Source organism: Chiloscyllium punctatum, chromosome 45 (genome assembly GCF_047496795.1).
Source record: "Chiloscyllium punctatum isolate Juve2018m chromosome 45, sChiPun1.3, whole genome shotgun sequence".
Taxonomy (NCBI): domain Eukaryota; kingdom Metazoa; phylum Chordata; class Chondrichthyes; order Orectolobiformes; family Hemiscylliidae; genus Chiloscyllium; species Chiloscyllium punctatum.
The window spans coordinates 52,742,608-52,756,115 of record NC_092783.1 but is presented as its reverse complement, the minus strand read 5'-3'; the positions used below and the strand labels follow the sequence as shown (position 1 = coordinate 52,756,115).

General features: G+C 41.2%; 1 protein-coding gene across 1 annotated transcript in view; it reads left to right on the top strand.

Annotated features, from left to right (window-relative positions):
- LOC140467116 (polymeric immunoglobulin receptor-like) overlaps positions 1–13,508 on the top strand; it is an 89,403-nt gene that overhangs the window by 26,727 nt on the left and 49,168 nt on the right. Inside the window, exon 7 of the mRNA XM_072563182.1 lies at positions 1,925–2,124. Within this exon, the coding sequence (XP_072419283.1) occupies positions 1,925–2,124 (200 nt within the window). The remainder of the gene's footprint in view (positions 1–1,924; positions 2,125–13,508) is intronic.

Here is a 13,508-nt window from a genome sequence, read left to right as displayed (position 1 = left end):
TAGTGATTAGTCCTGGCAACAACTGATGAAGATACCAAAGGCTTGAATTTTGCAATAGTAATGCTGGCAAATCTGTCAGCTTTCTGCATCGTTACTGCCTTGAAACTTGCAACAAATTTGGAGTCCAAACATGCACAGAGTAACACAGAAATCCAGAAATAATCGCTAATGATTCTATGCCTCTCCATGAGATGTGCTGCTTGTCTGCCCCAGTGTATAATCTCTCAGTTATCAGCTAAATGAGATGTTGGCCTCTCTGTAAAAACCTAAGTTACATCTTGTTCTGTGAGAAGTAACTGGGTTTTAAACAAGGGTATTGACATTGTAATTCTTACTAAATACCATCACTGGCCCTTTTAAAGCCAATTTTAAATTTGTGGAAAGTCAGATTTTCAGTAGACAACAAATGATAGCTTTAAGTTTTGTAATAGTGACATTTAAATATCTATCAAAATCCAATATTAATAATTTATTTCACTGTCTAAACATTTGAAATAAAAATTAAGTGATTTAGTGCTTTTAATTTTCTGGGTTTCTATGTGTGAGAATACATCTATATGATTGGCTGACCTGACAAAGGGCTTTTGCCCAACACGTCAATTCTCCTGCTCTTCGGATGCTGCCTGACCTGCTGTGCTTTTCCAGCACCACACTCTTGACTCAAATCTCCAGCATCTGCAGTCCTCAATTTCGTCATGTCTACTCTGCTTTCTGACACTGCTGTTGCATTCTTGGAGATTCCTTTGACCTGAAGTCATGTTCAACTTGTCTTTGGGAAAGGGGAAGTCCACAATACAAGGCATGGGAATTTTTTTCTTAATGGTTAACCAATATCCGGTGGCATTACTTTGCCACTGAATGCAAAATCTAGCCCAATGTCATTAACATGATGTCACCAACTGGTATAATTGGAGTGTGCCAATATTCAAGATCCCATAGCCTACTGGCAGCTATAAGTCACTACTAAATAGAAATTGCTTTTACTTTATTGTCTTGGTCCTTGCTGTCAACAATCCTTCACCCTACTGAAGTCAATAATTACTGAGCTGAACTTATTTCAAATCTTACATGTGACTGTAGTATTGCAAAAAATAAACAAGTATGGTGTCAAATACACAATCAGCTAGAAGCTGAGAATGAAGTGAATATTCATAATTTATTATCCAGCAATACTAAGGCTGAACATATTCTTCACCTTTAACTCTGATCATTTTAACAGGATGGATAAACAGGAGAATGATGTGAAATGTTAGAAATATGCTATGGGAGATAATGAAGTGTGTGCTATACTGTAAAGTGTTTTGAAGTAATGAAAAATTGTTCCCAGATACATAAACAAAATTAAAGACTGCAACTGTACAAATGGAAGTTTGGAGTTCAGTTTGTTTTGTCAATCTTAAAACAGAACTGTATACAAATTCAAAGGATTTTGCTTAGAAATGTCTTCTATAACAATTTATGACTTTTGAAGTAAGATGGTTAAACTCAACAGACTTAGTAAGGCATAAACAATGTAGCAGATGTGTTTACCGAGGTACTAATAGCACATTAATAATTTTTTTATTTAAATATATAGTAGGTGAGGGATTGCTAGCTCACAGATACCTGTTTCTTTACCATATTTGTGTGATGACTTTATTACTTGTTGAAATTACTGCATTATTTCTTTATGACATTAAAACTTTACAAACACCTGCTGTGAGTGTGTGTCTTTTAACTTTACCTTCCAAGCATACTGAGATGTAACAGTGATTCAGATTGGCACAGACTCAAAGGCAGGCACTGGATGTGATTGGATCTGTGAAACACGGGCAACAGATGTAACTGAGCAAATATTAGAATATCACCTGATATGACAAAGTCTGAAACCACTAAAAACATGGCATGACATTTGCAGCAGTACCTTGTGTAACAGATAACCTTGCAAAGGCTTTTGCGCAACCTATGGCAAACATTTCATTATTGCTAAGTCCATGAATTCTGTCTATCAGATAGGAAGGAGATTACAGTTTCTGATTAAAACCAGACTGCACATAGGGCATTCTGTCCACAATATTGGCCAGACCTTTTCAATCATGAAAATAATTGAATTTATTGTCATCCTATTTGCAGTTTCATTATCAGGTAAGCAAACAAATAGACTGAATCAAAACTGGAGATGTTACTTTATTAAGTTTCTGTTTTAAATGCTATTTGGATTTGACAGAGTATGTAGTGTGTTATTGCCTGTAGCTAAATAGTGATGTGTGCATAAATCTTGATGCTTTCTATAAAGTTTGATTTTCACAATACAGGAAGATATTCAGTAGATGGGAGAATATCATGCATATTAACAATTTGTTGTAGAAATGACAATAATGTTGGAACATTAGTGATTAAGATGTAATGAGAGTTCTCACTCAGACTATTGGGTAAATACATTTGTTAAAATAACTTTGAGAATGTGGTCAGCATTTGCCAATTGCAAGTCAAAGATTCATTTCACAGAATTGTCACAGTGCAGATGGGGGCTTTTTTCTGGCTTTCTCGCCAAGGATGTCTTGGTCTTTTATCTGTCAGCTTTATTCAGCATGCCACTTAGATTTTCTGTGAAAAATCTAATTAATGTGGTCATTACAAACTTTCTAAATCAGCTACTGTTAAATCAAAAAGCCTGCTCATCTAATTTTTTAATGGTCTCTGCTTTCAAAGATTCTGCTTAGTCTTCCCATTTCAGGAGGGATTGTAGGGGTTTTGAATGCAGTGGTTGATATGGTTCCATGGTATTTAACCACTACGGGAGCAGGAAAATTTGGAATTTGGGTCAGGTTCTTGTTGCTCCAGCTTTTGCGACATGAGTGGAGAGCTCTGAGGGTCATCGGACCCGAAACATTAACTCTGATTTCTCTTCACAGATGCTGCTAGACCCGCTGAGCTTTTCCAGCAATTTCTGTTTTGGTTTGAGAGGAACATTGAAGTTTGTCAGGAGGGGCAGAGCATTGAGCAGATCCTGTACCCGGCCCTTCAAAGTGGGCCATCTCAGACGAAGATGTGACTGGTAACACGAACACACCTTCCCCAGCATTTTCCAAGCCCATGACCTCCACCATTTTGGAGGACCAAAACAGCAAAAGCAGGGGAACACCACTACCTGTAAGTTCTTCTCCAAGCCACACATTATTCTGACTTGGAGCAGTATTGCTGTTCCTTCAATGCTTCTGGGTCAAAATCCTGGATGTTCCTTCCTAACCGCTCTGCAAGTGTACCCCAGTGGACTGAGGCAGTTCAGGAAGGCAGCTCACCACCACTGTCTCAATAGCAATTAGGGATGGGTAAGAAATGTGCTCTAGCAAGCTATATCTGAGAGAGTCATCTGTTGGGTAAAGCTGCTGCAAGGAAAAGTGGGAAAGGAGGTTACTCCTCAGATTTTACCTCCTGGTAGAAGACCTGGGGCATAAATTTAAGGCATGGAGCAGGAAGTTCAAAGGAAATGTGAGGAACTTTCTTTCACCTAGAGGGTAATGGGAAGTGAGAACTCACGGTCTGTAAAGGTAGTGGAAAGAAAACCCTCATATCATTTAAGAAGTATTTAGATATGCACTTGTGATGCCAAGGCTTACAAGACTATGAGCTAAATGGAATAAGAATAGTTTATGGCTTGTGCAGACCCAATGAGTTGAAGCAAATTCAGAAATTGCTGAAAAAACTCAGCAGGTATGGCAGCATCTGTAGAGAGAAATCAGAGTTAATGTTTTGGTTCTGGTGACACTGCTTCAGAATTGGAGTGATTCCAAAGAAGGGTTACCAGACTTAAAATGTTGACTCTGCTTTCTCTCCACGGATGCCGCCAGATTTGCTGAGGTTTTCCAGCAAGTTCTGATTTTTTTTCTCTCACTTTCAGCATCCACTATTCTTTGGTGGTTTCTTATTCAATGGGCTGAAAGGTCTTTTTCTGTACTGTAAATCTCTACGACTCTACAAAGTCTTGAACTGCCACAGCCATTACAAGGGTTGACAATGTACTGGACTGCATTCTATTCGCATGGCCTACTGAGCTAATCTTCATCCCCACCCATTGAAAACTAGAACTGAAGCTTCCACATGTACTACAACAAACTGCAGGGAAGAGAGCAGGACTCCATTCTGATCATATCTTTGACAGTACATTTTATTAAATTTGGCAACATCATAAATTTTGGACTCATCACCCAACTGTAGGTGCCTCGAGAAATTTTCCTTGAGTCTGGCAAACCTCATAGTGATGATCCTCCTACAGTCATGATGAATAGGAAATTCAAGTTATTGTCAACGCATGGCCATTTGTCTGAGACAAGGTGGTACATGACCTGTTATTTCCATAACTCTTCTTGTAACTTTTGTGGTGTAAAGAGGGATTATCAAACTAACTTAGTGAGCTGTTAGAGAACAAGCCTCAAATAGTGCCTATGTTAGTGGTGGAAAATATGGATATTGAACCCAATGTTAGGGAAAGGCAAAGTCATGATAATCCCATGAGGCTGCTTTCACTAGTGGTGGGTTAACTTGAAGGTCCCCATGCCTCAGACAAGGGGAGAGGTTGAAGAAGGATAGTCCTTCATGATAACCTGAACCAGTGACAGGTACTGAACCCACACTGTCTGAAGTACTCTGCACTGAAAACCAACTATCCAGCCAACTGATCTAACTGACCCATGCACTAAGCAAGTTATCCCTTCCGTAGTATGGTGATTTCAAAACTAGGAAAGAAGAGAAAGATTTTAAAAAGACATGAAAGACATTTGTTTTTTACACTGAGGGTGTATTGAATGTGGAATGAACTTCCTAAGGAAGTGGTGGATGTGGGTACGATTACAACTTTTAAAAGACATTTGGATAAATGTTTGAAAAGGAAAGGTTTGGAGGGATATGGGCCATGAGCAGACAGGTGGGATTAGTTTATGGACTGGTTGGACCAAAGGGTCTGTTTCCATGCCGTACATCTCTATGACTCTATGACTATGTTTCGTCACCATACTAGGGAACATCATCAGTGAGAGTCTCTGGTGAAGCACTGGTGGTATGTCCTGCCTCTCTATGTATAGGTCTTGGTTTCTTAAGATGGGTGATGTCATTTCCAGTTCCCATTTTCAAGGGAAGGTAGATAGGGTCAAAATTGATGTGTTTATTGATGGAGTTCTGGTTAGAATGCCATGCCTCTAAGAATTCACGTGCGTGTCAGTACCCGTCTTAAGAAACCAAGACCTATAAACAGAGAGGCAGGACATATCACCAGCGCTTCACCGGAGGCTCACAGACAGAGTGCAGGAAATCCTCAAGGACGAAGGTGAAGAGCCAGAGGTGGTGGAACATGTCAGCACAAATGACGTCGGCAAGAAGAGGAAGAACATACCACAGCGGGACTTCGGAGAACTAGGAAGAAGGCTGAAAAGCAGGACGTCCAGGGTGGTTATCTCCGGTTTGCTTCCAGCTCCTCGGGCTGGTGAGGCCAGAAACAGGGAGATAATGGACTTGAATGTGTGGCTGGGGAACTGGTGCAGGAAGCAAGGATTTAAATTCTTGGATCACTGGGGTATGTTTTGTGGTAAGCATAAATTCTACAAGAGAGACGGTTTGCACCTTAATAGGTTAGGGACCAGCATGCAGGTGCAGCAGGTAGTGAAGGCGGCTAATAGCATGTTGGCCTTCGTAACAAGAAGGATTGAGTATAGAAGCAAAGAGGTTCTTCTGCAGCTGTACAGGGCCCTGGTGAGACCACACCTGGAGTACTGTGTGCAGTTCTGGTCTCCAAATTTGACGAAAGACTGGAGCAACTGGGCTTGTATACCCTTGAGTTTAGAAGACTGAGGGGATCTGTTTGAGACATATAAGATTATTAAAGGATTGGACACGCTGGAGGCAGGAAACATGTTTCTGCTGATGGGTGAGTCCCGAACCAGAGGACACAGCTTAAAAATACGGGGTAGACCATTTAGGACAGAGATGAAGAGAAATTTCTTCACCCAGAGAGTGGTGGCTGTGTGGAATGCTCTGCCCCAGAGGGCAGTGGAGGCCCAGTCTCTGGATTCGTTTTAGAAAGAGTTGGATAGAGCTCTCAAGGATAGTGGAATCAAGGGTTATGGAGAAAAGACAGGAACAGGATACTGATTAAGGATGATCAGCCATGATCATATTGAATGGTGGTGCAGGCTGGAAGGGCAGAATGGCCTACTCCTGCACCTATTGTCTATTGATGTTACCTAGTATGGTGATGAAACATCTGAACACAAACCTTCAAGCTTATTGAGCTAAATTACGTACTTATCATCAACCTGAGCTACAAATCTTCTCAAAAAATGCTGAGTTTGTCAATGTCAGGGAGTTGGTCAGCACCTTCCTATTGGCGATGCTCCATATGTGGTGCAAATGTTAACCTACTGTTCATTAACCCAAACATGAATGTTTCTAAGATGCAGCTTTAGGTGTCATCAAGGTGTTGTGAATAAACATTCCCAGTGTATGACAAAGAGAAGAGAGACTTAGTTCTGACCTTCTGACAAAGACAGGATCATTGGTCAGGATGGTTGGGCCATATATGCTTTTTTGGCAATTCCTCTGGAGTGGGGAAGATGATTGACACAGAGTCCAAGAATAAGGAGAGAGAGAGATAGAGAGAAAGGAAGAAATAGGGGAGAGAAAGAGAGAGGGAACCTGAAAGCAGCAGCATTGCACTAGCAAGATGTACAATAATTCGCCTCTAATTAGCATAACCATTTTCTTTTGTCAAAATTGATTCTGGCCATTGGACAAATTTTCTTTTGTCTATCACTGACCTGTGTTTTCCAAGGAGCACTTGGTACTATATTTTCTGTAATGCTGCCCTGATGCCAAGTCCAGCACCCTGGCTATTCAGCTCTTGTGCTGATGTCTCGGTCTGGGTGTCACAAAGACAGGAGCTGCACATTTATATGGCATTGTAGTCACTCTTGTTACAGCTAACTTGTGAATGCTTTCCAATTTTATCATGAAAAGGGCCAATGAGTTGAAGAATTTACATGAAATTGGATGGATTTTTGTCAAGGAAGAGTTGGACCAGTTTCTGGTCCCTAGTAAATAATAGCTTCTGTACAGACCAATTAGTCCAGGGTAGTCCCTAGACTAGATTTGATCAGTAAGAGGGCTTGCAGATCAATTGTGGTTTTGAGTGTAAAGCAGGAAGTGTAAATTGTAAAATTTCTGTAATCCCAATGATTTATTTATTTTTATTATTCATTGGGCATTCTACACCCTATTCCCAGTTATTAATATAGATAGTAAATTATTGAGATCCGAGGACAGCTGCTTGTGACACTCCATTAGTTACATCTTTCCGACCTGAAAAAGACTCCTTAATCCTGACTCTCTGCCTTCTGTGTGTTCACCTATCCTCAGTCTATGCTAATACAATATCCCAAGTACCATATGCTCCCATCTTGTGCAATAACCTTTTATGTGGCATCTTTCAGAATGCCTCCTAGATATCCAAATACACTACATCTACTTTCATCGACATCCTCAAAGAACTCTAGCAAATTTTTCAAGCGTAGGCTCCCTTTCACAGAATCATGTTATCTCTGATTAACTGCATTCAATCTTTCTAAAGGTCCTGTTACTGGACAAGACACTGGCTGAGGCTTTCCCAAACATAAAACTTGGATCCCCATAATTGCCTCATTCACAGTCACACCCTTCTATCCATGATCACAGACTATATTTGATGTAATTAATTTAACCCTCTCTGTTGTGTTGCAGCATTCACATCTCAGTTCATTGACTCTGAACCAAAGGCCTTGAGCAGCCAACATTTGTTGCAGGTAACACCAAGGTGCACCAAAGCCCACCCATTCCCATATACTACAGCTGCAACACATAACCTATTCAGTCAAAACTATCCTATTTAACTAATATGAAGGTTAATCCTCAACCTAGAGGGACTGCCTGACGAGAAGACCACCAAAACGTAGACTAAAACGTCAAAATGTGTTTAAAACATCTGCAGTCTCCGATAATAAAACAGAAGATTCTAGAAATGCTCATTAGGTCTGACAGCGATGGGAAGAGAAGCAGGAATGCTTCAGATTCTGATTTAAAAAAAATATTTTCCTGAAGTGGGAACTCCACTTCTCTTTCTAAAGTTACCCTAATTTTACTTCAGCATACCAGAACCCACAATATCCTCTTTTCAATTAGTTAGTATTAGCTAGCATTATTTCTAGCAGCAGAACACCATAGAATATGCAAATTAAGGCATTTCACATTAAAACCCTTAGAATTCTCCTGCAGCATTCACACTCACGGCCATGTTCACTCATGATGAAAGTTGTGTGTTGGATTATTGCATATCTTTTATTTGTTGCAGTGGTTGGTACTGACCATGAACATAAAGGCAAGTGAAATATGTAAGATACTTTGATTTAAAGAAACAGATTAGAGGCGGAGAAAGACTCCCCGTGAGCCTCCAGCTGGAAGAAACGAAAGCGGAAAGTTAGGTTGCCACTTAAACCTACTCTCAGAAACTCTGGCTCAAAATCTCGAAGAGGTAGCTGTGAATGAGAAGTCAGTTATAAGTAATTTTATTTTTTCTAGAATGTGGGCTGGTCATGCATGTTGCGAGAACCACAAATGAGCTGAGGTCATTATAGTTCAACATCTAAAAACAGGTCATCGTCAGTGGCCTGTAGATAATGCTTTTTGCCCTAAGCTTAAACCATTGCGCAAAGGAAATATTTAAATGAAAAGCTGTTCTCTCTCTATTTACTGTGATTTTCCATGACACAACCAAGATTAGATTTGTTTAAAAACGTATAACTCACTGAAAAGAATAGTGAGGGAAACCAACATTTTGAAAAGGGGGCAGACCTAGGCTACTTGTTATCAAATGGAATTTTTAAAAAGTCAATGACCTTTGTGGCCTGTTTAAAGTTCTGATTCATGGTCAGGAAATGGTCTGCCCGGAATTCAATACAAACATTTTGCAAGATTAACAACAAACACTCTGCAAACAAGTGATTTATAAAATCAGCTTTTGTGTACAGTACACACACAAATTGTTTGAAATGCTTATTAACTTGTAGAGGTGGGAAATGAGTTGTCATTTATAAGAGCATGTTAGAACACCCTTTACCCACAGAACCTGCTGTATTGTTTTCAAAATTCTGAGTTTGTGTTTTATTAATTGTGCTTTTTGATAATGTCACGAGTGACAGACTTACAAAGTGGACTGTAAGTTGTTCAGTGGGGAGGAAGTGATAATGCAGTTCTGACAAAGGGTTAATTGACTTGAAAGGTTAATTCTGTTTCTCTCCATAGGTGCTACCAAATCTGCTGAGTTTCTCCAGCAATTTCTGTTTTTGTTTCAGTTTTTTTAAATTGGTTACAAGTAGACACAGTGACACTGTTACCTCTCAATGATTTGGATATCAGATCATTCAGCCGTTTAGAGTGGGATGCAGAATATACTGAAATGGTAATTCATAAAGTGGAGTTGTACCGCTCAAAACTAGTTAAACAAATTGTTTCCGTCTAGTGGTTGAAGATGTCTACGGTCCTTTGTTGAATATAGTTATTTACCAGACATCAGAATGCAAGAATTACCTTTACTCATGCTTCCAATATGTCGACGCCTAGCTCCTCGTTCAATAGGAAAGGATTATGGAGATAGAGATCCTTGGTGGATTGCCCGTGGCACTATCTTGATAAATCAGATTCTACCTGCTGGGTCTGATTGTTGTCAGCGAAGATCAAAAATTAACAGTTCCTACACTTCCATGCCAACATGATCCAAGCAATTAGCACACACTCTTCTTATGGGGTAAATGGCTGTTCCCTTTCTAAATTTAGAAACTTGGGTCCCAGTCCTTCACTTTCATGTCTCCAATGTTTCACTTTTAAATTACCAAACAATTACTTGTACAGTGCTTGCTAATAATTTGTAAGATACTTCTTTGAGATGATAGAATCCCTACAATATGGAAAAAGGCCATTGGGTCCAAAAAGTCTACATGAGCCTTCCAAAGAGTAACCCACCCAGAACCATTCCCCTATATTTACTCCTGACTAATACACCTAACCTACACATCCCTCAAAACTACAAGCAATTTAGCACGGTCAATTCACCTAACCTGTACATCTTTGGATTGTGGGAAGAAACCAGAGCATCTGGAGGAAACCCATGCCTGCAGGAAGAGAGAATGTGTAAACTCCACACAGTCACCCGAGGCTGAAATCGAACCCAGGTCTTTGGACGTGAGGCAGTAGTGCAAACCACTGAGCCACCATGCCAACCTTCACCACTGTGCCGTTCTTATGATTGAAGGGTCTCACCGCTTGGGCAACAAATGATCGGTAAGCTCACATGAATATTAATGTTCATGAAGCTTGCTGTTAATTTTCCATTAAGTTCAGCAAGGCAGTCATGCATATCACTACTATGTATATGATAAACACATTTTTCCCTATTCAAAGTGACATGATGTAGCAAATAGCTGTCAAATAATAGGTAGAATCCTTTGTTTCCTATTGTCAGTGTACAGTTATCCATTAGAATCATAGAATCCATACAGTATGGGAGCAGGCCATCACGTCTGCACTGATCCTTTGTCAAGAATCCCACCGGGACCCATTTCCTCTACCCATTCCTGTAGCCATGCATTTCCCATAGCTAACCTACCTAACCTGCACATCCCTGAACACTATGGGCCATTTAACATTACCAATCCACCTAACCTGCACATCTTTGGATTATGGGAGGAAAACGATCAACTAAGAAGTAGTGAGGATTGCAGATGCTGGAGAGCAGAGTCAAAAACTGTGGCACCAGAAAAGCACAACAGGTCAGGCAATAGGCGACGAGCAGGAGAGTCAATGTTTCGAGCATGAGCTCTTCATCAGCTCTCCTGATGAAGAGCTCATACTCGTATCGTCAACTCTCCTGCTCTGCAGATGCTGCCTGATCTGCTAGGCTTTTCCAGCACCACACTTTTTGACTGTGGGAGGAAACCAAAGCATGTGGAGGAAACCCACACAGACACAGTCCTCCTCTACATTGGGGAGAGGGGCCACCTACTTGCAGAACGTTTCAGAGAACACCTCTGGGACACCTGCACCAACCAACCCAAGCGCCCCGTGACTCAACACTTCAACTCCCCCTCCCACTCCGCCAAGGACATGCAGGTCCTTGGCCTCCTCCATCGCCAGACCATGGCAACACGACACCTGGAGGAAGAGCGCCTCATCTTCTGCCTAAGAACCCTCCAACCACAAGGGATGATTGCAGATTTCTCCAGCTTAATTTCCTTTCCCCACCCCTCCACCTTATCTCAGTCCCAACCCTCAGACTCAGCACCGCCTTCTTGACCTGCAATCTTCTTCCCGACCTCTCCGCGCCCACTCCCTCTCCGGCCTAGCACCCTCACCTTAACCTCCTTCCCCCCAGTCCCTCCTCCCTACCTTTTACCTTAGCCTGCTTGGCACACCCTCCTCATTCCTGAAGAAGGGCTTATGCCCGAAACGTCAATTCTCCTGCTCCTTGACCTGCTGCGCTTTTCCAGCAACACATTTTTCAGCAACACATTTTTCAGCTCTGATCTCCAGCATCTGCAGTCCTCAATTTCTCCCACAGGGAGAATGTGCCAACACCACACAGACAGTTGCCCAAAGGTGGAATTGTACCTGGGTTCCTGATACTGCAAGGTAGCAGTGTTAACCACTGAGCCACCATGCTACATTACTCGAATGAGATTCATTTATTGTCATTCTGTTTCTATTTCCAATTGGCTTTACCTGTTTTTGGTTATTTCTCATCGCTGATCACAAATATTCCTGTATACTTCTTACCCTTTTTAGCTTTAATGAAGATGCCACATCCAAAGATATTCAGCAGCCTTTTTTGTCCACATATGCTCATGAACTGACTGATTATTCCTAACATTTTCACGTGTCTATCATTTTTATTGAACTTTTGTTTCTTCAAAATGTTAACACTTTGCGTCACCTTTGCTGAGCCAATTTCATACCACTCAAGAGGAGCAGGAAACTTGATATTTTGGACAAAAGCCCTTCAGAGCTTTTGCCCGAAACGTCGATATTCCTGCTCCTCGGATGCTGCCTGACCTGCTGTGCTTTTCCAGCACGACTCTAATGTCCAGCATCTGCAGTACCCAGCTCCACCTTTTATACCACTCAGCAAATTGCCACTTTTAAATAAAGGAATTACATATAAGATCAGTAAAGTTTATTCTGTCAGTTTACGTTTTAGTTTACTTATGCAACATGATAGATTCTTTATTGGTTAATTGCCTTGGGCAGACTGTAGAGGGAGATAGGTTGGTATTGGTTCAAGGAATCCTGACTGCTGCCTGATGGAATTGGTCCAAAAGCCTAATGCCTTTTCTGTGATTTCTCATGTTTTTGGAGTAGATCATTGATGAGGAGGGTCAACCTCTCTACTGCAGAGCACAGCCTGGTGGAGTGGTGGGTGGATGGATGGCTGGATCACTTTAGAAAATTAGGCAAGAAGCTGGTGGGTAAATATTTGAGAGACCAGCGAGAGCTATCATTCACTACTTCAACTGAAAAACAACTTTTTCAAATCCCCTTTCTTACTTTGAGTGGGTTGCATCGTAAGACAACAAGACATAGGAGCAGAAGTAGACCATTCAGCCCATCGATTCAGCTCTGCATTCAGTGAGATTGTGGCTGATCCTCAACCCCACTTTCCTGACTTTTCCCCCCATAATCAGTGATTCCATCACTGATTAAAAAGCTGCACATCTCAACTTTGAATATACTTAATGATCCAGGCTCTACAGCAAAGAATTCCACAGATTCACAACCCTCAGAACAAGGTCCTCCTCATCTCAGAACTAAGTGGGCCAACTGTTTCTGAGATTGTGCCTTTTGGTCCTGGAAGGGGACAGTGCCTCTCCCCATCTACCCCAAGAACCTTGCACATATTTCAATAAAGTCACCTTTTAGCTTTCTAAACTCCACTGAGTATAACTGTGACCTACTCAGTTTTTCCCCCATATGGCATCCCTTCTACGCTGGAGATCAACTTAATGCCCTTATCTGGACAACCTCCATTACCAGAATCTTTCTTCAGATTAATCCCTTCAGGAAGTGTTGGATGCCAGTACAATTACAATGTTTAAAAAGACACTTAAATAAAGTACATGAATAGGAAAGGTTTGGAGGGATATGAGCCAAGAGCAGGCAGATGGGACTAGTTTAGTTTGGGATTATAGTCAGTATGGGCTGGTTGGACCAAAGGATCTGTTTCCATGGTGTATGATGCTATGACTTTATGATTCCTCAAAACCAAGGTAATTGTGTGACAATTACACCACCTATCGAAAGTCTACAACTGCATTAGGGCCTCAGTGATGTCGAGTTTCTTGCAGTCTCCTGGACCATGCATTTCAGACCCTAAAAGAAAATGAAGACCCACTTGTCAATGGGATTTGAGACACAGGTGTCCTTTTAACCCAGCAGCCATCTTATCTGCCCAAAAGAAA